This window comes from Lycium barbarum, chromosome 2 (genome assembly GCF_019175385.1).
Source record: "Lycium barbarum isolate Lr01 chromosome 2, ASM1917538v2, whole genome shotgun sequence".
Classification (NCBI taxonomy): Eukaryota; Viridiplantae; Streptophyta; class Magnoliopsida; order Solanales; family Solanaceae; genus Lycium; species Lycium barbarum.
The window spans coordinates 140,649,507-140,677,173 of NC_083338.1; the positions used below are offsets into that span (position 1 = coordinate 140,649,507).

General features: G+C 38.4%; 2 protein-coding genes and 2 long non-coding RNA genes across 4 annotated transcripts; all 4 read left to right on the forward strand.

The window, feature by feature from the left end:
* Nucleotides 1–5,890: 5,890 nt before the first annotated feature.
* LOC132629033 (uncharacterized) lies at nt 5,891–6,367 on the forward strand. Its single transcript, XM_060344779.1, has one exon. It carries the CDS (start codon nt 5,891–5,893, stop codon nt 6,365–6,367), a length of 477 nt encoding a protein of 158 aa, XP_060200762.1.
* Nucleotides 6,368–11,894: 5,527 nt separating this feature from the next.
* Nucleotides 11,895–14,349, forward strand: LOC132623008 (uncharacterized). The gene is made up of 3 exons (XR_009576074.1): nt 11,895–12,014; nt 12,919–12,984; nt 13,926–14,349. It is a non-coding gene; the product is annotated as an uncharacterized LOC132623008 (long non-coding RNA).
* Nucleotides 14,350–15,314: 965 nt separating this feature from the next.
* LOC132623015 (uncharacterized) lies at nt 15,315–18,294 on the forward strand. The gene is made up of 3 exons (XR_009576075.1): nt 15,315–15,960; nt 16,864–16,929; nt 17,871–18,294. It is a non-coding gene; the product is annotated as an uncharacterized LOC132623015 (long non-coding RNA).
* A 4,435-nt stretch (nt 18,295–22,729) lies between these two features.
* LOC132627629 (uncharacterized) lies at nt 22,730–26,234 on the forward strand. Its single transcript, XM_060343078.1, has 3 exons — nt 22,730–23,000; nt 23,769–24,298; nt 25,619–26,234. Exons 2-3 carry the CDS (start codon nt 23,836–23,838, stop codon nt 25,666–25,668), a joined length of 513 nt encoding a protein of 170 aa, XP_060199061.1. The 5' UTR covers nt 22,730–23,000; nt 23,769–23,835; the 3' UTR covers nt 25,669–26,234.
* The last annotated feature ends 1,433 nt before the right edge of the window (nt 26,235–27,667 follow it).

The window sequence follows — 27,667 nt, forward strand, 5'->3', positions numbered from 1 at the left end:
CTTTTGATTGGTACACAGACCTTGAGTCCGGTTCCATTGATAGTTGGGAGCAAATGGAGCAGGAGTTTCTCAACCGCTTCTATAGCACGAGACGCACCGTAAGCATGGTGGAACTTACAAACACTCGCCAGCGAAAGGAAGAACCAGTTACTGACTTCATCAACCGATGGAGGCATTCAAGTCTAAACTGCAAAGATAGACTTAGTGAAGCTTCGGGAATAGAAATGTGCATTCAAGGTATGCATTGGGGTCTCACCTATATCTTGCAAGGCATAAAGCCTAAGACTTTTTGAAGAATTGGCCACTCGTGCTCATGATATGGAATTAAGCATGGCGTCAATCGGAAGTGAAGCGCCACCGGTCTACGAATCCCGCAAAGGTAAAGACAAGCAAGAAGTAAAAAAAGTGGGGAGATATTTTTCCAAGACCGAAAACAAAGAATCCATGAACGTTAATGTTGCGCCTGTGAAGTTCACCACTAAAGTAAGCAAGAAGCAGAGCGTAAAGACAACTTCTTTGGAGGATAGAGCGAACAGAAAACCAACTTTGAAAGAGATGCAAGAGAAGGATTATCCATTCCTTGATTCAGACGTTTCAGCAATCTTTGATGAACTTCTTGGGCTGAAACTTTTTGAGTTACCCGAGATGAAGTGGCCGAATGAAGCAGGGAGAACTGATGAACCGAATTATTGCAAGTACCACCGGTTGATCGGCCACCCTATCGAGAAATGCTTTGTTTTCAAGGATAAAGTTATGGAGCTAGCCCGTGAAGGAAAGATTTCACTTGAAGATGAGAAAGAAAGTGCAAACCAAGTTGGTGTCACAATTAGCTCGCTCGATCCAGTCATGACCTGCAACTTTGTTAAAGGATATGAAGAGAAAGACATCCCGAACATATGTCTGGCAGGAATGATTAAGTTTGGAGACCTCGAACCAGTTAATGTGAATGAAATGTTTTCTCTTCTTACACCGAGTGATGTTGTGTCAGTAGAAGGAGGACCGTCTGAAGAAGACGAAGACCAAATTGCTCATCTTGATGATGGGGGTTGGACTCTCGTAACTCGTCGCAAGCGCCGCAAAACAGGTTCGCAAAAAGATTCAGTGAAACGACAAACTAAGGGAAAGAAGGTGAGTAAACCCGAAACAAAAAATCCAGTTAAGCACCCAAAGAAGGAGAAAATAGAGGGGCGCTACTACCAAGAAGCACGTCGGCAAATAACATTAGGAGAATACTTGCCGAGTTAGTTTCACACCAAATTCGTCATTGATGATGTAAAAGCTTCATGTTGTACCGTTGATGAGAAGGAAGCAAAAAATTTGACCTCGTCATGTCCATTATCAGAAGACTCTGCAAAGTCATCTCCTGAAATCATAGATGCGTGCATGGCCAAAATCACATTCACCGATGATGACCTTCTACTCGGCGACACACCTCATAATCGCCCTTTATTAATGATTGGGTTTGCACGTGAGCAAAAGGTGAACAGAATCCTAATCGATGGTGGATCTGGAGTTAACATCCTTCCTATTCACACAATGAAGGAGCTTGGAATCGCAATGGAGGATCTTTCTGCAAGTCGTTTGATGATCCAAGGATTCAACCAAGGGGGACAAAGAGCCATAGGAGTTGTCAAAATAGACCTCACCATCGGCGAGTTGCAATCCAGCGCGTGGTTGCATGTGATCGATGCAAGGACTTCGTATAACATCTTGCTCGGTAGGCCTTGGGTACATGAGAACAAGGTGATCCCCTCTACCTACCACCAGTGTTTGAAGTATCATGAAGACGGAGTTGAAAAGAAGATTATGGCCGATGATAATCCCTTCACTGAAGCTGAAGCACACTTTGCCGATGCCAAGTTCTACTTAAAGGAATGTGCCGCAAAAGTTGATGAAGTTGCGATAAAAGATAATTGTCACTCCCTAATCTCCCTAGGGTGTGATGGGCACCCGACCCTTACTTAGGGCCGAGCGAACCCTCTGACCCTTAGTACACACACAATTTTTTTTGGACTTTTAAATCAAATAAGGATGAAATGCATAGTACAACTTTCAGAAACATTCTTTTTATCAATCTCAAATCAACAAAATCTGTAATCATATGAAATTTATCACATAACACAAAATGACACATCGGCTGATGGAGCCGCTTACAAAACTGACATTCTATACCCACAACTGTCTGCAAAGTCTCTAACATCAATCCAGAAATCATAACATACAAACTCTGACTCGGCAACACCCTAGGAGCAATTGGAGCTTGCCATCTCCGCTGGAACACCTTCTATATTAGCTTCAACTCATCTGGGTGTACCTGCGTGGCATGAAACGCAGCCCCCAAAGAAAAGGGGGTCAGTACGGAAAATGTACTGAGCATGTAAGGCAGAGATCACAGAAAAGGGTCATAACTGACAGTAAGAATACAGGAACATGTACAATGTCCAGAATATCAAAACTCTTGCCTTTAAAATATAAATCATGCATATCGTTATCATATACCGTAACCGGCCCGTTATGGGACTCGGTGGATAAAATCATGTCATCATACTTTCATATCATAATGCATGCATATACATACACACACACACACACACACACACACACACACACATATATATATATATATATATATATATATATATATATACCGTACCCGGCCCTCTAGTGAGGGACTCGGTGAATGAAGTCATACCGTACCCGGCCCATTAAGGGACTCGGTGGATAGAGTCATGCATGTGAACATCATATATCATATACATACCGTACCCGACCCTCTAGTGAAGGACTCGGTGAATCAAATCATCATATGCCCTCCTGGCCACCATAACATATCATCATCTCATCATATCATCATATACATATACCGTACCCGACCCGTTAAGGGACTCGGTGAACAATGCAGTGGAGTGCGCACGATAACATACCCGGTCCGGGACTCGGTGAATATACATATTGAGGCTTGCACAAACAGAGTAGTGCGAAATCACATGCACATAAATCAAGACTCGATAGATACGTACACTTACCGACATTTGAAGGCTCAGAAACAAGTTTCGGGTAAATCCGATTTAGTATAATAAAGTTATGAGCGTTCGAAGTACAGAACCTTCTACGAACGTTTCAGAAGTCATTTTCAGAAAATCAAAGCAACAATCATATCAAGTACCTTTCGGATATCGTTACGGATCAAATCAATATGCCGACATCATATATCATATATGCATATAACAGATTCATGCATGCATACTCATAGAACATCAAACAGTGTATTGCTGCGGAACGTGCATCCCGATCCATACAATATATTGCTGCGGAACGTGCAGCCCGATCCATAATATAATATAATTCTACCGAGGAACGTTCGGCCCGATCCATAAATACAATATATTACTGCCGAGGAACGTTCGGCCCGATCCAAGACTGTATGCAAAAGTTAGAAACATTAATACTTACAGAACCATTTTAAGGACATGAACTCTTATACTTGGCTCATTATCCGATTATGCATTAATCTCGACCATACTAAGTATACTCATATCAATAGGCCAATAAGAATCGTAAACAAACTCGGAAACTTATCAAATAGAGCTTCGGAATCATGGATACGTGTCGAAACCATATGAAGTGGCTTATGGAGATAAAAAATATTAGCCATCCTAGTGGCTCTAAGAATAGGAATTTCTTTGAAATCATACATATACGTCATTTGCTTGTCTCATAAGGATCATGCCAAAAGAAAGAAAGGGTAAGCCTTACATACCTGTCCCGCGTCCAATTAGCTACGCTTATTCGTCCAAACTTGCTAGTCTACATTCAAGAGAATTGACATAATCATTAGACTCATCATCATATACTTGTCTTGATCCTTCAAATGAATTCGTTTATAATCTGCCAAAATTTCGGCAGCATTTCCCCTGTAAATACACCATCCCCGAGAATCTAACTCGGCCAATTTATCAACAACAAACCCGAGAATTCAACTCGGCCAAATTATCAACAACAATAATATCAACAATCATACTAGCAACTTCAACAATCAATCCAAAATATATTCTAACATTAACAACTTTCGTCACACAATTCAACGACATTCCATTTATATTCAATTCATAATTGTTCACATATTCAAATACTAATCCGAAACCATTCAACAATATTCAAGAACACTTCAACAACCCGCACAACATTCCAAACGGCCCAACCAACACATTCCCTTCTTTCAAGTTCAATTACAACAACCCAACTTACAATCTTCCAAACACATGTCTCACTTTCAAATTCATGAATTATATTTACAACCTACACATTAGCAACTCTATTCTTATAATTATAAGGAACCATACTAATATCGCATTAACTTCTTCCATAATCCGCAAACGATTACAACTTCATTTCCAACCATTAAATCTTCATTTAACATCATAGAATCCACAACACAATAATCAAAATGCTAAATAAAATCAATTCATCATATCTACACAATCACTACCCCCTATTCGGCTATAACCCCTATATTCATATTTCATGAATTTCATCCATTTCCACCTACTACAACATGCATAAACCATCCATAACATATGTAAAAGAGGATTGAACACATACCTTTCTCACTCCACTTCTTGGCTTGGCTAAGGTTGTAAACTTGCACAAATGAATGATTTTATTGCTCCAACAACCACTCCATGTTAAAGAGGACCTTCCAATTGCTTGGAATGCTAGAAGAAAAATATTTTTCTTGATCAATTTCCATGGCTCAATTTTTGGAGCCATGGCCGAATACTACTATATATTCTCTCTTCTTGAAACTTCTTCAAGTTTCTTGAAATAAAAAGAAGATGAATAATAATCCATGGGCCATATTTTATTTATACACATTTAGCATCCATATGGGCTTTGGCCCAACTAATTTGGACGGCCACATGGCCTTTTAGTTCAAGCCCAACTCTTTTTTTTTTTTTTGGAATTCATGAAAAAATATTTTTCCCAATTCCAAATTTGCCCTTAGCCTTCCGCCATATTACTATAAGCCATCTTGTGAATTTCCCTTTTTACCCTTAGCCTTTCTCAATATTTCCCACATCCATAATTTTCGCAACGACTTGTACATTAAAATAATTTTGGAAAATAGTCTTGCCCTTAATTTCTCGCCATTATCTTGAATTATCCGAACGTACAAAATACGGGCTATAACAATAATGTTGAGTCTATGAACAAAAATGCAAAGGTGGTTGCTTGTAATGAGAAGGCAGCAGTTAAGGAAGATCAAAGGTCCTTCGATGTCAGTAAGTTGCCCAACACAAATGGCGCTTCTTCGAGTAAGAAAGTGACTTATGTTCTTCGTTATGTCCCAAAGGCCAAAAGGGACGAGGGAAACATGTTGGGAGGACTAACCCTTCCTATCAAGCAGATTGACACAATAATGTCATCCACAAAATTACTTGGAAGATTTGTGGCTAGCAGCTCGCCACAAAATGAAGCACTCCCTACGAAGCGTACAGGTGAAGGTTTCGATCCAAATGCTTACAAACTGCTCGCAAAGGCTGGATACGATCCTAGCGAACCATCAAAATTGGGGAAGCTTCCGATGGAACCTGCGGCGAGGCAAAAACGTGAAGGTTTGGGGTATAAACAACCCCCACCAGTTCGCATCTCCATAAGAAGGGCAAGTAACAACTACATCACTGCGGAAGAGGAACCTCTTGCTTCTAACAAAAGGACGTCTGTCTTTGACCGACTGGGAAAGTCGACCGCGAGAGTTTCTGTGTTTGAGAGGTTAGGACCAATGAAGAATGGAAGCAAGATTCGGAGAAACCACAAGCGTATGAAATCATCAGTTTTTCCTAAATCTCAAAATATCTCCAAAGACTTCTGAAGTCTGATCCCTTCTAGGATGAGGCGGCAAACGGATCTTGTGGTCTCATGTGGAGAAGTGCTAAAAGCAAAGTCGCATGTTGTGGTCTACACCAAGGAGCGGGATGAAGATGAAGAAAGTGTTGGCTCTTCATATCACGTTACTGTACAAGATGAAAGGGATACTTTATCTCCAATAAGGGTTGGTGAAGAGTTAGAGGCCCTTGATGAGAAAAGGCTGGAAGCTCAGCAAAGCCTTGAATGTTATCAAGCTCGTCTTTCCCGTGCTTTCAATAAAAAGGTTCGCCTGAGGTCCTTCCAAGTTGGTGATCAAGTCCTGGCGGTAAGAAGACCTATTATCATATCTCATAAATCTGGAAGCAAGTTCACTTCAAAGTGGGATGGGCCATATGTTGTCCAAGAAGCCTATACAAGTGGTGCTTACAAGCTTATAGATACAGATGGCTTGCATATCGGTACTATCAATGGAAAATTCTTGAAGATGTACTATTCTTGAAGAAAGATGATACTCCTGGCCCGCATGAGTTTAAACTGTGTATGGCCCCAAACAAAAAAATGTCTGCTAGGTTGAAAACCTTGAAAGAGGCGGCCTAAGCAAAATTTAGGACAAACAAAAAAATGTCCGCTAGGTTGAAAACCTCGAAAGAGGCGGCCTAGGCAAAAGTTAGGACAAAAAAAAAAAACTCTTCTTTTTTCGGAACTACGAAATGACTTGATCCTCTTTACCGAGGTACGTAGGCGCCTAGAGTTTCATTCTAAGTTCAGTCGCATAAAAAAATCCTTCTTTTTTTCTGAACTACTATATGACTTGATCCTCTTTAACGAGGTACGTAGGCGCTTAGAGTATTATTCTAAGTTCAGTCGCATGAATAAAAATAACAAAAAAAACATATATATACACATATATAGCACGACGATATGTGATCGACGCTTGACCTCTTTCAGCGAAGAGACAAACATAACTGGAAAGAAGAAGACAATTCACAGCAAGTGAGAACACTTTATAGGTTCATGCTTGAAAGAATTTGATACATCAATGATTTGAAAGAAAGGATGAAAATATCTATACAACATCCCATACAAAGTATCTAAGCTATTCATGATGGCAGTTGAAGCCGAAGATGATTGCAGTTTGTTTTAAACGCTTCTATCACGTCGACATTATTTCTTCAAAGAATGATGCCACTAAAACATCTGATGGATGCTTCAAGTAGTTGCTCACCAAAGCTATAATGTCGCTCCTATGACGAGTTGAGATTTCTTTTACCACAAATGCGCAAAGCTGAAGAGTCGAACAAGATAGATTCTAAGCTGAACTTGGAGAATTATCTGTACAGATGTAGAAAGCATTTGGCCGTCATTTTTATAAATATTGTAGTTCAATGAGTCTTCTTTCCAACAAAATTGGAATCTCGTCATTTCGGCACTCGTACCCCGAGTTATGAATTTTCTCCCACCGAAGCGCAAAGCTGAAAAAAATAGAACAAGGCAGCATCGGAGTTGAAATTTAGAGAATTATCTGTACAAATATAAAAGGAATTTGGACGTGATTTTTATATATATTGTAGATCAATGAGTCATCTTTCCATAGAAATTAGAATCTCGTCATTTCGGCACTCGTACCCCGAGTTATGAATTTTCTCCCACCGAAGCGCAAAGCTGAAAAATAGAACAAGGCAGCATCGGAGTTGAAATTTGGAGAATTATATGTACAAATCTAAAAGGAATTTGGCCGTGATTTTATATATATTGTAGATCAATGAGTCCTCTTTCCATAGAAATTGGAATCTTGTGATTCCAACGCTCGTACTCCGAGTTATGAATTTTCTACTATCAAAGCACAAATCTGAAGGGTTGAGCAAGGCAGAATTCGAGATATATTTCGAGAGAGAAAAAAGATTCTTCAGTTATCTTAAAAAAAAAGAGGGAGAGAAAATTGATTCAAATCACAAGACGAAATGATTCATGTTGAAATAAAGGCGACTACTTTTGTTGCTTCAAGAAGGAAATGTCACTACATCATAATAAGCAATTAAAAAGTAAAAATCCTAAGCAAGAATCTAAGTCACGGAAAAGGCTTGAAGCATAGGATTTGTTGATGAATCTTCTCAACCGCCTCTTCAAGTTTGGATAGTCTCTCTGCTTCTTCATCAGACAACACATGATTAGCTTCAATAGTATGAATCTCGCCCTCTGTAATGGTGATTTTCTCTTGATTTTTGGACAACTCCTCTTGGTGTTTGTCAAGGAATGCGATAATCTTCTCCTTCCTAGAGTTCAAGGCTGCTAAGTCTTTCTCCACATTCGCAAGATTTGCTTGAAGCTCCTTCATGGACCCATCTAGCTTTCCATGTTCTTGTTTAGCATCATCGAGGCGTCGTTGTGCATCTGAAAGTGATTCTTGGTGTAATTATTTAGTCATCTTCGACGATTTCAACTAGTCATACTCTGCATACGCCTTGAAGAAGTTCTCTACAAGACCCTCCAAAGCAGAAACATCGATAATATTGATTTTCCTAAGTTCCTCAAGAGTTGAAGCAATACTTGCCTCCAACACCATAAAGCTGTCTAAGGAACCTAAAGAAAATTGTGTAATCCATCCGCACAATGCACCCCATATCTCAGAGACGAAGGTTGATTTGAAGCGGAAAATAGTCCCTTGTGGATCAAAGCTCGACGCACTGGGTTGCAATGGCTGTGAGGAAGGTCTGAAGGTCTTCGGATGTGTAATTTGATCAACGACAACTTCAGCTGCATTCATCGCGTCTAGTTTCTGGAAGCCCAACTACAAAACAAAAAAAAATCAGATTTAAAAAAAAAAGAAGTGTAAATGCAGAAAATATGGAGAGAAGAAATATTACTTGTTCTGCTACTTCTTCCAAGCCCATCATTGAATTTGGATCCCCATCCAGATGGATATCAGATCCAATGCTAATAGCGTCCAAATCAGCGAATTCATTATGGTGATCGTTGGACTCCTTCGATTTCCTTTCTAAAAGATTCCAATGCCGATCTCCACTTGTATTACTCTCCGTCGAACTAAAGGATGCGATGGCATTTCCAACATAGATAGGAAGAGAGGAAGGGCGAGACTTTTTGTTGCAAGGTGGTGCGAGACTTGATGTTTCTTTGGCGCCCTTGTCCAATGAACTCGAAGGCTCCCTTCTTTTGGAAGTATTGTTGGTCACCTTAGGAGCCGTAACACTTGTCTTGGAGACTAGTCGGACGCGTTTAACTCCTTTGTCCATAGGGATTTCAACATCCTTCAAGGTTTTGGATTTAGAAGAAGTTTCATGAGCTTGCGAAGTATCATTAAGTTGCACCTCGGACTTGGAAGAAGGATGCGATTTTTCTTTCATTCGAGTCGGACCTCTTTTGGACAACATAGGTGTATGATCTTGCTTTGATTTTTGTGAAATAATTCGAGGACTCATTTCTGATGGATTTGTCCGATTGGCTAGCCACCATTCCATGTACTCACGAGTTATTAGAGGCGAACTACCTTCTGATGGGCGCACCGGAATTATGACTTTTGAAGAGGTTCCAAGGCGAATTGAAGAATTCCAAAGTTGTGCTAGTGTTAGCAATGTGCCATCGTATGGTCGCTCCATGAGGTCTCCAGGGATGTCTTGACAGAAACCAAATTGTCTGCTAAACCTATAAGGACTATAGGACTCCACGATGAGATCCGCATCATGCCTAAGTGTAACATAACTCGAGCGAAGGCTTATGATAGTATCGTTCCATGCATCTGAGAGATCGCCAGTATCGGTGAAGTACAATTCCCTACCTTGTAGCAATGCCAAATGATGGAGGTGGCGGGCATCATCTTGTTGAAATAACTTTCGAGCATCAGACAAATTGAAGTATTTGGCCATCTTCTCGCCAGAAATCTTGCATAAAGGTATACTCCGATGTGAGTGATTGGCACGATGATGGGTCTTAAAATATTTTCCTAGCCAGCCATATACATAGTGTATGGGGAAAATTATATTCCCCTGCTTCAAGTCTAGAGAAGTAGAGATCTCTCTTAAGCCACGATATATGCTCGCAAGGATTGGGACCGCCAGAGAGAATTTCTCTCCATGAGCCATCAAGCTCGCCACTTTAAGAACGCTAGCACGTACATAATCAATTTTCTTATGGGGGAGAACAAACTTGCAGAGCCAACATGTTAGGAAAGCCGACAAATTTGTCTCATCTCTAAGTGAATCTTCCACTCCTAGCTCGACGAAGGGGGCATGCTCCTCATCGGTTCGTGGTAAGTAATTCATGTCAATATGCCCGGAAGGATTGTGATTCAATATTGGCTTCGTTACACGACCCTTTGACGGCTTTTGCAGAGGCTCCGCGTACCTGCTTGGTCCTCTAAACCAAAATTTCACCCAATCATGGATGGACACCTCATGACGGCCACCTTCGGCAAGTTTGTAAAAGGCTGAAAACAAGTATAGACAGCTCTTGGGGAGCCATGGTTTCCCCTGATTGTCCATTTGCGTCAATTCTTTCGTCAATGGAACAACTTCATCATAAAAAGATCCGTGAATGGGAAGTCCTGCAATTGTTCGCAAGTCCCAAAGCGAGATAGACATCTCCCCGACGAAAGTGGAAAGCGTATTGGTAGACGGACGCCAAAGCTCACAAAAAGCATGCAGTACGTTGTCATCGTAATCATATGTAAACAAAGAAGCGTAGATGGCATCGTAAACTTTGACACGCTCCAAGACTTCCTTATAGCGAGGAAGCACATCTTCCACCCACTCCCAGTAGCCGGGTGTGTAGCAAACTTTGCCGAAACCAGAAGGCGGGACACTCCAGTTGTTGAAACATCTATTGGGACGAGAAGATTCGGTGGACGCGACTTCTCGATGAATTGCGGACTTCAACAGAGGGACGTCCATAACAGTGGCCTTGCCTGAGAAGTTGCTCATGACGTCTTTGGTCTCCTTTTTAGACCATTCAGCAAGATGAAGCGTAGAAAGCTCTCCGTCAAGTGAGAAGGCACCGATCACTGGAGGTTGAACCTCCAAGGCAAGGACTTTGGCGTTCGGATTTCGTTTGTCGCTCACTATCTCTAGATGAGGACGCGGCGTATCGCGATCACGAAAGTGCATCATCTTTGTTCAAATTTAAAGCCGTACAGATGCGCCCAAAGACCTGCAAAAGAAATTAAAAAAAAAGGGGGACAGGTAAGTTTCGTAGAACATGTCCAAAGCCAAGAAAGCAAAATCAGATTCTTTGGCTGATTAAAAGAAATATACCTGAGCCAATATAGAAGCAATTTGATTGTGGTTTTCGTATATGATGTAGCTCTATGAGTCTTCTTTCCGACGCAGCAAACCGTTCGTGATTTCGATGTTCCTAAGTCAAGATATAAGATTTTTCGTCAGGACGCACAAAACTAATGAACCAGTGAACCAGAACTGAAGGTCTGATTCTCGATCAATATCTGAGTAAATATGTTATACCCCGTAATTTTATACGTCGAGTTATTCGCAAGAGAATCGACTCAAGTTAAAGACGGGATCATTTTCGGGCACGAAACAGAAATCTTTAATTTCCGGTCTCTATTAGAAAATGAATTGCTTATGAATTTTACTTAGTGTAAAAATATTAATGGAAAGTTGGGATTAATTTACCATGATTAGATTATTAAGTGGGGATTAGTGATTAATTAATCTAATTATCGAAAAGTGGGCCCTACGACACGTGGCGAGATTTGGTTGGACTTGAATAAAGATGGACACATGTCATGAAAAATTGACACATGTCCACTTTGTAAAGATAAAATATATAGGCATAAGTGGAAGACTAAGTCATCACTTATACCACAAATTAGTCTTGCAAATTAGGTCTTAGAGAGAGGGGCTCTCAAGCCTAGAGAGAGAGAGAAGATCGCGGGTACTGTTCCGGCACTGTTCACGGCGGGGCTACTATTCACAGGCGGCGTACTGTTCACGGCGCACTATTCACGGCGGCGCTACTGTTCACGCCGCCACTGTTCACGGCCAGCCCATTTTTGCCCCCTCTACACAATTAATTGGAGAGATTTGAAGATTAAGAGGAGGAAAAAGATGGAGCTCATGGTAGCCATGGCTTTCTTGAAGACATTTCATGGTGAAAAATTAGAGCTTGTCTCTAAGGTAAGATTTAATTCTTTTCTACATGTTTTGGAGGTAGTTTAGACTTGTATAGCTTGGTAGATGTGTGTTGAATACAAACGGGTTATGTATGTTGATGTTGAATTATAAATTGAGCCGTGTAAGGGGGGGTGTTTTGAGTAAGAATGATGAATTGATTTTAGTAGCATTATGGAGGAATTAAATGGTTAAATTTAAAGTTGTGTTGTTTTATGGACATGTTGTTATCCTTGCTGAATTGAAAGGATTAAGGGTATGATTATGCTCATATGATTATTGTTGTTGTTATCATGAATTATGTGATGAGAATGAAGGAATTTAATGGTTAGAGTTGGAGTTAAATTTGTTGTGGGTTGTTATAAGGATTATAATGATAATAATGTGGTTTACTTGCATATGGATAGATGATGTAGTTGTGGTGTAGCTGCTGCAGTATTTCATTAAATTTGCTGAAAAGATTGCATGAAATACGGTATAAGAAGTGAAAAGGGGGCTGCTCTACGCTAGGGGGCTGTTTTCGGCCATAGATGGAAAAATTGTGGATTGTTGGAAATATTATGTGAATTGTTTAGAATGTTCTTGGATGTTGTTAGTATGGGTTTGGGTTAGTATTTGAATGTATAAGTGTTGATGTTGGCTTTGAGGTAAACCGTTGAATTGAATATTTGGAAAGTTGGCGTATGGTGTAAAAAAGAGCTATTAATGTTATTTTGCCTTTCGAATTGATTATCGATGTTCCTAGGTTGGTTATTGTGGTTGTTGTTACTGATTTTGAGCGAGTTAAATTCTCGGGTTAGCCTATTTACAGGGGAAGTGCTGCCGAATTTTCTGTAGAATTTAGAATTAGTTGGAATAAATGACTTAAGTACCTATGACTAATGTTTGATATTCGTTGGCGTATTCATAGGCCTTGGGGAGCCCGAGGCGTAGGTTGGGATTAATTTTAGTTGGGCAAACTTGGAGCGCGTACGAGGTATGTAAAGCGCAACCCTTCTTTCTTTTGGCATGCCTTAGTTTTCAATATGCTAGATTATAAACCTTGAGGAAACTTCTAAGATTCGAAATCCAAGCATGTTATGAGCCTTATAAATATTCCTTGGCACTCTTATGTATGATTTGATGAAATATGAACCATTATGTCTTTGAAATAATCGCTTTCCGAACTTTGCATAAAAAGGTTTCACTTTAAAGAATTTCGTAATTTGTGAACGCCATATCTTTCACCGAAAGGCTCGGATTGCTTCAATATTTTTGTAGAAGTTTATATGGCATATAATGAGTATATTTTTCATAGGCGGGCCCGACTCGGGTAAATACCCGTCCGTGGGCCCCGCGACTTTCCTTTATGTAATTCGGGAACTTTTGAAAGAATTCGTTATGACTATTATTTCGATTTTCAAGTATGATCATTTTACTTATATATTTGAGTCTTTGATAATGATTTTATGCATATGGTTACTCATGACTCTGCTCGTGCGTTCTGTTATATCTTTCGCCGGTTCCCGGGCCGGTTCTGTTATCGTGCGCGCTTTGATATACTCCGAAGTTATGCTGTGTTTATGGTTCTCCGAGCTACTCGCAAACGAGGGTCGGGTTCCACATATATTTGGTGTTATGCTGTGTATGGCGTTATGTTGTGATGTGATATGTGACGGGGATACGGAGATTTGAAACTTTCTGGTGTTATGCTGTGTTATGGCGCCATCGACGGGTGGGCGACCATATTCTCCTGTACCTTATGCATGACTTATATTTTGAAAGTAAACATTTTGATATGTTGGATTGGTACTTATGTTTGGTACTTCCATTTCGTTTATGTCTCAGATTTGCTTTCTGTATATTCTGCTTTGCATACTCAGTACATATTTCGTACTGACCCCCTTTCTTCGGGGGGGCTGCGTTTCATGCCCGCAGGTACAGACGCACAGTTTGGTGATCTACCCATTTAGGACACCCTCTTCTGCTGTTTGGAGTGCTCTTCTCATTTCAGAGCACACATTTTGGTATATATTCGTTCGCTATGTATATATGTATTTGTTCAGGGGCACGGCGGGGCCCTGTCCCGCCATATGATTCGGTTTGTCTGTTTAGAGGTCTGTAGACGTATTTGTGGGTGTGTGTGCCTACTTCTGTACGGATGTGTTTGCATGACTCTATTCGTTATGGCAGCCTCGTCGGCGTGCATTTTGTATATGTTGTGGCAGCCTTGTCGGCGTGCATTTGTATATGCGTTTTGGGCCGTTGTGCCATTTGACAGCCTTGTCGGCTTTTGACATATTTGATAGCCTTGCCGGCTTTTTGACATCTATACATATATATCCGCATACGGTTGCGTTGAGATGTGTTTGAACAGTTTGATATAGTTTGAGACGGCATATAGTAATTATGGCCGTATATGCTATTTGTGTGTGATTAAATATGGATAGGTATGTCAGGGTGCCCAAGTAGGGCGCCAGTCACGGCCTACGGGGTTGGGTCGTGACAGAAGTGGTATCAGAGCGGTTTGTCCTCGGAATGTCTACAGACCGTGTCTAGTAGAGTCTTGTTTATCGGTGTGTTGTGCACCACATCTATAAACATGAGGCTACGGGACATTTAGGATGTTACCTTTCTTTGGATCTTAGATCGTGCGATAGAGCCAGTCGTAGGAAATGAATTCTTTTTTTTTGTTACTAACCCTTGATTTCAGCCGAAGAACGGTATCGACAGAAGACAGTGACTGATGATATGGGAAGCTACACAGTACACAGGTAAGTAATGGTGAGAAAGAGGTGTATTGGGGAAGTTATTTGAAGTATGATTAAAAATGTAAAGTGGAGATCGAAAAGGGCAATAAATAGGAAAATGCCACCGGTGTCATTTGAGTTATGTATGTAAGGTAAGTCTCGACATCTGTATACTTTTACTTGAAATTGGGAGCCCTGTGCAGCTATGATACGATATAATGTATATATATATGTTGGCCCTGTGAGGCATTGTTGGTATTTTCTGCGTGCAGGTTTTGGGATAGTAAGAAATACAAAGGAAATTCTGCCAAAATTTTCCTAGAAATAAAAGGAGGATGAGATATGAAAAGCAGAATGAACCAAGAGAAGGAAAGACTACGACTAAGATTGGATATATTTTATACAAGTTGTACAAGAATATTGATATGCTAAGAAAGAGACTACATGTGATAGCAATAAAAGAGATTCCCCCGAAATTTTTGTAAGACCCTATGGGACAAGTTTAACATTCGAGGACGAATGTTCCAAAGGGGGGGAGGATGTTATACCCCGTAATTTTATACGTCGAGTTATTCGCAAGAGAATCGACTCAAGTTAAAGACGGGATCATTTTCGGGCACGAAACAGAAATCTTTAATTTCCGGTCTCTATTAGAAAATGAATTGCTTATGAATTTTACTTAGTGTAAAAATATTAATGGAAAGTTGGGATTAATTTACCATGATTAGATTATTAAGTGGGGATTAGTGATTAATTAATCTAATTATCGAAAAGTGGGCCCTACGACACGTGGCGAGATTTGGTTGGACTTGAATAAAGATGGACACATGTCATGAAAAATTGACACATGTCCACTTTGTAAAGATAAAATATATAGGCATAAGTGGAAGACTAAGTCATCACTTATACCACAAATTAGTCTTGCAAATTAGGTCTTAGAGAGAGGGGCTCTCAAGCCTAGAGAGAGAGAGAAGATCGCGGGTACTGTTCCGGCACTGTTCACGGCGGGGCTACTATTCACAGGCGGCGTACTGTTCACGGCGCACTATTCACGGCGGCGCTACTGTTCACGCCGCCACTGTTCACGGCCAGCCCATTTTTGCCCCCTCTACACAATTAATTGGAGAGATTTGAAGATTAAGAGGAGGAAAAAGATGGAGCTCATGGTAGCCATGGCTTTCTTGAAGACATTTCATGGTGAAAAATTAGAGCTTGTCTCTAAGGTAAGATTTAATTCTTTTCTACATGTTTTGGAGGTAGTTTAGACTTGTATAGCTTGGTAGATGTGTGTTGAATACAAACGGGTTATGTATGTTGATGTTGAATTATAAATTGAGCCGTGTAAGGGGGGGTGTTTTGAGTAAGAATGATGAATTGATTTTAGTAGCATTATGGAGGAATTAAATGGTTAAATTTAAAGTTGTGTTGTTTTATGGACATGTTGTTATCCTTGCTGAATTGAAAGGATTAAGGGTATGATTATGCTCATATGATTATTGTTGTTGTTATCATGAATTATGTGATGAGAATGAAGGAATTTAATGGTTAGAGTTGGAGTTAAATTTGTTGTGGGTTGTTATAAGGATTATAATGATAATAATGTGGTTTACTTGCATATGGATAGATGATGTAGTTGTGGTGTAGCTGCTGCAGTATTTCATTAAATTTGCTGAAAAGATTGCATGAAATACGGTATAAGAAGTGAAAAGGGGGCTGCTCTACGCTAGGGGGCTGTTTTCGGCCATAGATGGAAAAATTGTGGATTGTTGGAAATATTATGTGAATTGTTTAGAATGTTCTTGGATGTTGTTAGTATGGGTTTGGGTTAGTATTTGAATGTATAAGTGTTGATGTTGGCTTTGAGGTAAACCGTTGAATTGAATATTTGGAAAGTTGGCGTATGGTGTAAAAAAGAGCTATTAATGTTATTTTGCCTTTCGAATTGATTATCGATGTTCCTAGGTTGGTTATTGTGGTTGTTGTTACTGATTTTGAGCGAGTTAAATTCTCGGGTTAGCCTATTTACAGGGGAAGTGCTGCCGAATTTTCTGTAGAATTTAGAATTAGTTGGAATAATGACTTAAGTACCTATGACTAATGTTTGATATTCGTTGGCGTATTCATAGGCCTTGGGGAGCCCGAGGCGTAGGTTGGGATTAATTTTAGTTGGGCAAACTTGGAGCGCGTACGAGGTATGTAAAGCGCAACCCTTCTTTCTTTTGGCATGCCTTAGTTTTCAATATGCTAGATTATAAACCTTGAGGAAACTTCTAAGATTCGAAATCCAAGCATGTTATGAGCCTTATAAATATTCCTTGGCACTCTTATGTATGATTTGATGAAATATGAACCATTATGTCTTTGAAATAATCGCTTTCCGAACTTTGCATAAAAAGGTTTCACTTTAAAGAATTTCGTAATTTGTGAACGCCATATCTTTCACCGAAAGGCTCGGATTGCTTCAATATTTTTGTAGAAGTTTATATGGCATATAATGAGTATATTTTTCATAGGCGGGCCCGACTCGGGTAAATACCCGTCCGTGGGCCCCGCGACTTTCCTTTATGTAATTCAGGAACTTTTGAAAGAATTCGTTATGACTATTATTTCGATTTTCAAGTATGATCATTTTACTTATATATTTGAGTCTTTGATAATGATTTTATGCATATGGTTACTCATGACTCTGCTCGTGCGTTCTGTTATATCTTTCGCCGGTTCCCGGGCCGGTTCTGTTATCGTGCGCGCTTTGATATACTCCGAAGTTATGCTGTGTTTATGGTTCTCCGAGCTACTCGCAAACGAGGGTCGGGTTCCACATATATTTGGTGTTATGCTGTGTATGGCGTTATGTTGTGATGTGATATGTGACGGGGATACGGAGATTTGAAACTTTCTGGTGTTATGCTGTGTTATGGCGCCATCGACGGGTGGGCGACCATATTCTCCTGTACCTTATGCATGACTTATATTTTGAAAGTAAACATTTTGATATGTTGGATTGGTACTTATGTTTGGTACTTCCATTTCGTTTATGTCTCAGATTTGCTTTCTGTATATTCTGCTTTGCATACTCAGTACATATTTCGTACTGACCCCCTTTCTTCGGGGGGGCTGCGTTTCATGCCCGCAGGTACAGACGCACAGTTTGGTGATCTACCCATTTAGGACACCCTCTTCTGCTGTTTGGAGTGCTCTTCTCATTTCAGAGCACACATTTTGGTATATATTCGTTCGCTATGTATATATGTATTTGTTCAGGGGCACGGCGGGGCCCTGTCCCGCCATATGATTCGGTTTGTCTGTTTAGAGGTCTGTAGACGTATTTGTGGGTGTGTGTGCCTACTTCTGTACGGATGTGTTTGCATGACTCTATTCGTTATGGCAGCCTCGTCGGCGTGCATTTTGTATATGTTGTGGCAGCCTTGTCGGCGTGCATTTGTATATGCGTTTTGGGCCGTTGTGCCATTTGACAGCCTTGTCGGCTTTTGACATATTTGATAGCCTTGCCGGCTTTTTGACATCTATACATATATATCCGCATACGGTTGCGTTGAGATGTGTTTGAACAGTTTGATATAGTTTGAGACGGCATATAGTAATTATGGCCGTATATGCTATTTGTGTGTGATTAAATATGGATAGGTATGTCAGGGTGCCCAAGTAGGGCGCCAGTCACGGCCTACGGGGTTGGGTCGTGACAAAATATATAAGAAATTTGGTCATGGTTTCCACGAATGACATAGATCTACGAGTCTAGTTTCCGAAACATCAAGCGGATCATGATTTCGACGTTCCTACATTGAGATATGAATTTTCTACCACAGACATGCAGAGCTGTGAAGAAAGTGACGAAAATACATATGGAAGAAGGAAATTACCTAATAGAGATGGGTCGAACCAGCTCGACGATACTTCAAATTGACGCTCAAACACCAAGAGAAGGGGTGTATTTATAGATGTCAAAATCTGGTTCCTACATGGACTACACAAAGAAATCCTTGTTCCAGTTGGAATCTAATCATGGAAAGCTTAAGCTTATGGAAAGTTTAGGCTTTATATATGGAAAGTCTAGGCTTATGGAAAGTCACTATTCTCTCCTAATATGGGAAAGGGCTTATATATGAAAAATTTAAACTTATGGAAAGTTTATATTATCTCCTAATAAGTCAAAGAAGTACCATGCAAGCATGGAAAATATATGAGAGATATGTATGTTGATGGTATGATTTGCTTGGGACTGAAAAAAAGGCTATAGGGATTTTCGTTTAATACAAGTTTTACCCGTATGCTGTGCTTGGTACTAAAACATACGTTGTCTACGGGGCCTTTCTTTTGATACACATTGTGCCCCTTGTGTAGTTGTTAAAAAATGGCTACATCTTTCGACACAACTTGGTTTTCCCAGCTATTGATAATAAAGGAATACCATGCGTCGGAAAGACGTCAAATTCAAAAAATGAGTTGGCAAAAGATGAGTCAAGTGGACCTCTTGCAAATTAGAGAATGCCACCACAGAAAAAAAAAAACTTGTCGACGATCAAATTGCGGCACCATGGAAGAACTTGAGCATAGTTATTTCTCGTCACATTTCAAATATTTTGCGGGAAATCAACTAGATGGAGTAAAAAAAAAGTGTTTGCTTCACGAATACTTCAAGTCTCGTCTCTAAAAGGCCCGACAAGTCACGCATCTCAACCAGCCTTGAAGCAGGGGGCATTTGTAGGCATTAAAATTTAATCGGACTTAAATCCACAAATTAATTTGGATCATATTCTAAATTCTAAATGTATTGGCCCAAACAAATATTATGGGCTAACATAATCGGATTTATTGTTTAAATCCAACATGTATGGACTTAGTTGAAACACCAATTCAATTGGGCTAGTCTATCTTGTCGGACTTCACATGATGAGCCCATTTTATTAGTCCAAGGTCCATGCCACGTGTCAAATGACGTGGCGCGCCAAGTCAAGTCAAGGACCAATAAAATCATGTCACGTGCATAAGTGACGCAGCATGTCAAGTCAATAGGAGAACCAATCAAATGTCGCCAAGTGTTCAAATGACATGGTTCAACCAATCATATACAAACCCTAGCTCTCCCATACAACTATAAATAAGGGTCTTCATAAAGCCAAAAGGGAGAAGAAGAAAAAGACACAGAGAAGCTCTCAGCCGCAAGTCTTCCGCATACTAAGAAGTCTTCGCTCCAAGTGGTGAGCCGCAAGTTTCCATACCTCTATGTTTGTGATTAAAGCTCGGCTCCGCATTCGTAGTGAAATATCAACAACAAGTAATTCGTCCAGTCAAGAACAAGCAAAGCCCTTGATTGACAGCCGTATCGTGAGGAGAAGAATCAGAGGATTACATCTTTTTATTTAAGATTTCATAAAGATTGTAACCCCCCGCACAAATTCTTGAAATCAAATATTACTCTTTGTCGCTATTTTTCTTGTCTTGATTATTATTTTCAGGAACGAAGATTAGTCATTACAGATGATCTTAAAGCTTATGTGGCATGTTATTCCATCATAAAATTAGGCCACAAATTAAAATGGCCAAAAAGAGAAGTCATATATAGCCAGTTTGTGGTGCTTTTGTCCACATCAAACCAAAAATTGCCATGTGCACCCATTGGTTGCCAACTGTGAGAAATACCAATATCATTTCATTTGTCATTAATGATTGAGAAAAGGATTTGAGTTACAAATATTTCATTTTTTTGTATTGTCAGTATAATTTAATTTGTAATAATAGATTATTTTTATTAGATTACCGCTTATTATAAGAATTTATCAACAATTATCTTAAATAAATTAATTCTACAAATATTTTTTACAACATTAAGGTGATTAATTTGCAACTAATCTTGAAATTATTTTGCTTCTTCATTTGTCCTTATCATGGGCTAGTCCTAATCCTAGAGGATGGAAATCGAAATGAAACATTGAAACCCACTAAGCAGGAAATTTAAATTTATACTTAAAAAGTTATGATTTCTAATTTTTAGTTTCTTGCGACAAATTCTTTTGTATGACGTTCGGTAGCTTCGTGTCGCGTATTCATTTAATTATTTCTTGAAATGCAAGTTTGAATACATTAAAGAAGAAAGTGATTGACATTCAATTAACATAGTCATCATCATAATTAGAGTAATCACTGTTTAATGTCGATACAAACACAAAATATTACAACACTTATTTCCATTGTGAATGTCGATGTCAATCGTTGGTAAATTTTCTTGAAAGACTAGGATAGAGAGAGATCAAGAAAACTATTGAACTATATTAATATAGCACTATTGAATTTTTAGCCCGGTGATTACCAAGTTAATGTAGGTGCTCTCGCTTTTAATTTTTATCTAGGTATAGGTTTGTGCTATTTTTTATGTAATTATTCTTCCTTTTTATTGTAGTTCACCTTTTTGATATTCATTTTTACTGGCTTAAATAATTCGAATTCGCATAAAAAATAAAAATATTTCATAAAATAGTTTATAATTCTCAAACTGGAGTTCGAGATATCTAATCAAAGTTAATTTCAACTACTTCCCCACAACTTTAGCTCCAGGTTGATATTATTTGGGCAAATAATTATATGTTTGTGAAGCAGAAATCACCAAGTATTGGATTGTTCACCTACCAATAGAAATGTGAGATGAGTTTAGGTTGTCGTGAAACGGGTTAATTTTACCCTATTAATCACAATCGCAATAATAATTTCAAACTAATATTAGAGGAGCTGTTGGTTCACATTTACGCGCTTGGTTGAAAGTCAATGGCGTGAAGCTACTATGCGCTGATTATGATTGGACCCCTCTAAGTTAGAATTCACATGTTTGCTTACCGACTTACCGTAACATGCTTTGGCCCCTAAAGACACATGTTGTATGGAGCGAAGTGCTGGCCAGTCAAGAAAGTTCACGTTTAAAAGATGAAAGTTGTGGAGATGAGGATGTTGCGTTGGATGTGTGGATACACGAGGAGAGATAAGATTAGAAACGAAGATATCCGAGACAAGGTAGGAGTGACATCGGTGGAGAGGATAAGATGCGGGAAGCGAGACTGAGATGGTTCAGGCATGTGAAGAGGAGATGCATGGGTGCCTCAGTGCGGAGGTTGGCTACGGATGGCTTTAGGAGAGGTAGAGGTAGGCCGAAAAAGTATTGGGGAGAGGTGATAAGACAGGACATGACACAAGTCCAGCTTATCGAGGACATGACCTTAGATAGGAGGTTGTGGAGGACATAAATTAGGGTAGAAAGCTAGTAGGTAGTAGAGTGTTGCCTCGCTAGCCGTTGTAGTATTACTCATGTAGTTTCTTGCCCTTCGATGTTTGTTATTATCTATTGTTTCTTGTACTGCTTGTAGTTACTCTTCCTTTTTTCATATGCTGTGACATGACTTCTTTACTTCTATTATTTTTTTTTCTACCTATTTGGAGTTGATTTTCTTTAACCGTGAGTCTAACGAAAATAACCTCTCTACCTCTCAAATAGGGCTAAGGTATGCGTAAAACTATACTTTCCCCAGACCCGTGGGACTATACTAGGATGTCGTTGTAATCTAATTGTCTATGTCAGAGGTTGTTCAATTTGTCGGTCAGTACTGTGAATATCTTCTACTGGTGAACAAATAAAAAAAAAGTATATTTGCAAACAGGTGGCAGGTGAAAAAAAATTGAAGAAAAAATTTGCAAACATGTGGCAGAAATTACTTGTTCTTCTTTTTTTTTTTTTCCCTAGAAAAAGCATTTACTTGAACTATACAAACACGAAATTAACTGGATATAGCACCAGCCACGTTATCTATTTTCCCTGGGCCCACTGTCACTCTGGCACGATTATCTGACCTGGCAACCCATTTCCTAAATAACATTATCTTAATAAACTACTAATCACCAATCATATCAAAACAACACCCCCAAATATTCACAAAATTCCATATATACCCTCATTACCATATTTACAAGCCAACAGAATATCAAATCCATCATCTTTGCGTATACCTCAAAGGAGAGGATAAATTCTCTCCTCAGCTCTTGTGTTTTTTAGCTGTTCTTTATAGTTGCTTTTTAAATCTATGTTTTTTGTTCGGTGGTTGAATTATTATAAACTGCCTTACAAAAACCTCTTGTCTCTCTAATTTTTTATATTTTTCAGATTAAAGAGAAGAAAAAAAAAAAGAGGAAATGGGGTTTTGAATTCTTGATGTAAATTTTGGGTTTGCACAAGTTTTGGTTTTATTTTTGAGTTTACAAGGTATATTATACATTAGCTGAAAGTATTTACATTTGTGTACCCTTTTTATGGGGTTTTCTTGTTCCTTGTGACTGAATCTTTTATTAATGTTCCAAGTTTGATGGACAAGGAAAGTTTTAAGGTTTCTTTCTGAGATAACCATATTGGAAATCTCAAAAAGTTGCCTTTTTTGTGGTTATTATCTAGATATTTGTTTAATTAAAAAAAAAAAAAACATTTTATGGTTCTCTTTATTTATGAGGAGGTATTTGGAAAGCTGTAATTATTTGATTTTTATTTCCTTAAACGTTAGGTTGTATATTCCCCATAATTGAGCTAGATTCAGCTATTTTTCAGGGTCAAATGTTTGTTGTTCTTTTTTCTTTTTGTTACCTATTTTTGTGGGGTTTTCATTAGCTGTTAAATTATTTACCTTTGGTTTAAATTTGAACTTGAACATGCTTTGAAAGTTGAGACTGATTTAATTGCTAATATAAATGAGAAGAATTTGAATTATGTTGGTATTTTTTATATATTTTAGAAAACGTGCTGATGTCTCACCTTGTACTTGAATAATGGAAACATTATAGGCCAGATTCAATGGAAGAAGATCCCTTTTTATTTGGGGTTCCAGGTTTCTGGATTTTAGTCTATTAAATTAATAATAATGGACAATCTATTTTCCATCCCTTTTCTTGATTTGGTTTAAGCACAACATGCCTGTCTTGATGTTTGTTAGCTATCATTTTCATTGTGTTCATTTTTCTAAACCTATCTTTCTTGGAACAGGAACAAAGCACTCATTTAGTTTTCCATCTTCATTGAGGTTTCATAACCCTGATACATTTAGGAAGATATGGCTTTGACATTTACCCCCTTGTCATGGTTGCTTTGGAGTGGAAAGCATCAAGAACCCAAAATCTCCAATGGTTCTTCTTTAAATTCATCGCCTGATTCGGTATTGTGGGAATCTGATACTTTGAAGTTCCCTCTTGACCGGAGGAACATGGCTTCCTCATCTAGAAGGGTTAAGAGAAAGTGGCAGAGTCGTGAGGAACGAAAGATTGACAGGGAATATGATATTGTTATTGTGCCATCAGATGGTGGATGTGTTTCGGGGTCTGAGTCTGATGATTCGGATTGGTCTGTTGGATGGTTGGAGCCTCATGGACCTGGATTCCATAGTGATGATGATGATTTAGATGATAGTTTTGCTGTGCTTGTTCCGTGCTATGGCTATGGTTGTGTAAATGTGGAACAAAATGCACAAGACAAGTTCCTGCAAGCCATGGGAAATTTGAAGGATATATATGCTACTGGTAAGATTCTCTTGCTGTTATGTTCTTGATATTTGAATATGCTTTCTAATGTTGTTTGTATCTCTTGGATGGCACGGAAGCTTTAGCAATGACTTTCAAAGATTATTAAACACCTTACTATTAAAGACCTTATAAAGGGCTTCACTTGGGTTAATCATTTATTGCTGTCAAATTAGGCCATTAAGGTATTCTAAAAAAGAAACATAATTATTGATGTTCATACAGATTTGCTGCTTTTGTAAAGTAGTCACATAGGCTCCATTCATTGAAAGGTTCCATGGATGATGAGGATATATACCATTACTTTTCGCTATATGAATCAAGGACTTACTGGTTCCTCATGCTAAATTTTCGTCATTTTTTTTTTTCCGTAAGTAACATGAGATTAGGTCATTAGGGTTGAGGCTTTTGAAAATTGGAATGGTCCCATATTTGCTAGTTTTGTTTTATTTACTTCTTCCAATTTAGACTTCACGCTTAAAGGAGACTTAAAAGCTTGATTAAAAGTTACAATCTTGCTTCAAGCATATACAGGTGAATTTTTCCTCCTCCCAATTAAAACTAGTACACTATCAGATCTCCTCCAAAAGTCCAAATCCACTGCCTTAATTTCCAAAAGCTTCCTTCAGTTAGTTGGTGACTTAATGAGGTAGCTTTTGTCGAGGTTATTTTATTAAATGATCATCTTGTTGACTATAGGGTTTCGTAATCCACTAAAACTAGGCTGAAATTCTTTGTCCCGTCCCCCTTTTTTTTTTCCAGAGGTGGTAATGGTAACTAGTGTAATAAAAACGAAAAGAGTGTCGTGGCCAATCAACATTAGAAATGGAACCTTTTCCCTTGTAATTTTCAAGGAGCATCTCTCAGCGTAAAATTTCTTGCTCTTGAACTCTTCTTGCACTATATACTCTACGTTCTATGTAACTAAGATCTTGTTCTTGTCCTACATCACTTGAAGTTAAGAGGAATTTAGCACCATGTCTTTTGTTATTGATAGTTGGTGCATAGATTTGCATGAAATTTGCTGTTGTTGATCATAAAAGATTTTAACTTTGCTGTTATCAGAGAGTCCTAATCTTTTCTACAACATTGTTCTTTAGCTATTACACATATTCTAATTTGGAAAAAACATTCCTTTGACTTTTTAGTTTCTATCTGATTGAACATAAAGTTATCAATAATGCATTGAATTAGAGAAAGGAAAAAAGAAAAGGAGATCTATAAAGAGTAAATTATCTTCAGCTTTCCCTTTTCGTCACACAGTTCTTAGCTCTGTACTTTGTATGATTTAGGCATCTTATTTTTCGATTTTACTTGCAGAGAATAAGAAATACATGGAGCACTGGGTCTCATCTCTGAGGAATCACTGAAATCTAGCAGCGCCTATGGTGCTGATTACTACTGCTGCTCCTCCTGATTCTTTGTTGCGGTAGATCAAACTTGAGCTGTTTTGTTACTCATTACACGCTTAGATATGAACTCTGTAGAAATTTCAGATATGACCCTAAAAAGAAAAAAAATGTCTGGAAATAATGTGTTTGTAGAAAGAATATTGGGTTTGAAGGACATTAAAATTTGAGGAGAAGAAACAGCAGAGGATAGAGATATGATGCTGCTTCTATCCACTTGACGCATCTAAAAAAGAAAAAAAAAAACGATATGGTTTCTTGTATATCTGTTCTCCATAATTGGCTCTGAAGATGTGACCTCGACTTGCATGCTTCTTCGTGAACATTGGTGTAAATTTTCAATGACAGAGACTGGAAGGAGACTGGATGCTTTTATCATTCTTTGATGTAAATATCTGTAAATATGTAAATATGTCCATCTAGCTGTAAATATGTTTATAGTTTGATAACCTTCATAAGTACTGTAAATAGTTGTAAACCTCTGATAGCATTAGTTGCAATAATATGCCTCTGCTGTTTAATGGTGATATTTTTCTTTCCTGTTGTTCAATGTTTCTGTTGTTAAAGGCCATGCTGTTAGCCTATTACTCTAATAAACCTATTGATTGGTTTGAAGGTGTCGGATAGAAATGACTGAAAGGAAATGGAAAGAAACTTTAGTCATTTTCAAGCCAATATATTGAGGAGCTCAATGAATGAGGACTTGAGCAAAATCTGTACTAGTTACTTTAAATTTTCTCTAACAATGAACATGCTTTTGAGTAGTTTAACCAAGAGTTGGTAGAAAACCAACTTATGTCTTCTTTGTTAAAAAGCTTGGGATAGTATTTGATTACTTTGTATCTCAAGTATGTCATGTCCATTTTTCTTATAACTGTGGTGTCCGGGCCAAGTTGCTTGCACCTCGACTCGTTTCTTGGGGTACTTGTTATCTCCTACTAGTATAAGAATCGAGTAACTCTGTCTACCAAGACTCGAACAGTTGGAGAAATCACCTAGTGTTTTTGTTCGTGTTCGTTTTCTCTTTGTCTCAACAACACATCTTTTTAAATATATATGTGATCTTAGCTTGTCTGGAATCATGTGTAGGATGATCTTAATCCAAGATTGTATTGATTTTTTGGAATGATACTATGATTTTGTAGATGTATTCCCCGTGAGGTTTTGTATTCTTCTCAGCATCTTCTTATGATAGCCACGTTGCAGACAATCTAAAACCATCTTCTTCTTGCTATTATTAAGTAAATAATAGAAATGAAGGATTAAGATTAACAAAATGGAACCCTCTTGTAAAATGATTTTTTTTCCCTTCTCAACAAAGCTACTTGCAACTAATACTCAGAAAGGAAGAGAGGAAAATGAATACAAAATGGGTGGGAAAAGAGATTCATTTTTTATAATTCTAAAGAGTAAAAGAGGGGACGAGTTGCATCCAAGGAGTGATCTAACAATTTATAAAATGGGTGAAAATAATGAGAGATCCGAGTTTGAGTTATAACAAAAAAACAAAAACGTTATGCAATCTGCCAAAGCCTTGATGTCCAGAGTTTATTTGACTTATGTGCTGGCGGAAGGTAATAACTTTCTATCTGCCAAAATCTTGATACCCAAAAGTTATCTGATACCTGTACTAGTGGAAGTTAACAAATAGAAAATAAAAGAACCTCGACAGCTAAAAGGAAAAAGAAATCTAGAAGAAACTATAGTATTTACTCCTTTCTATTTTAAATAACATTGTACTATTTGATAGTCGAACAATTTATCTTTTACAATGATCTTTTCATATATTTTTAATTGTTTTAATTATGAAATATTGTAGTTTATAGTACTTTTTTTTATCTCTTATTATGTAAATTTTATTTTAAAAATCGATATCCGAATTAAGACAAAATATTACTAGAAGATTTCTCCCCTGTTTGGATGGTGGTTTCCCGTGGTTCATTAATGTATGGTTTTATTT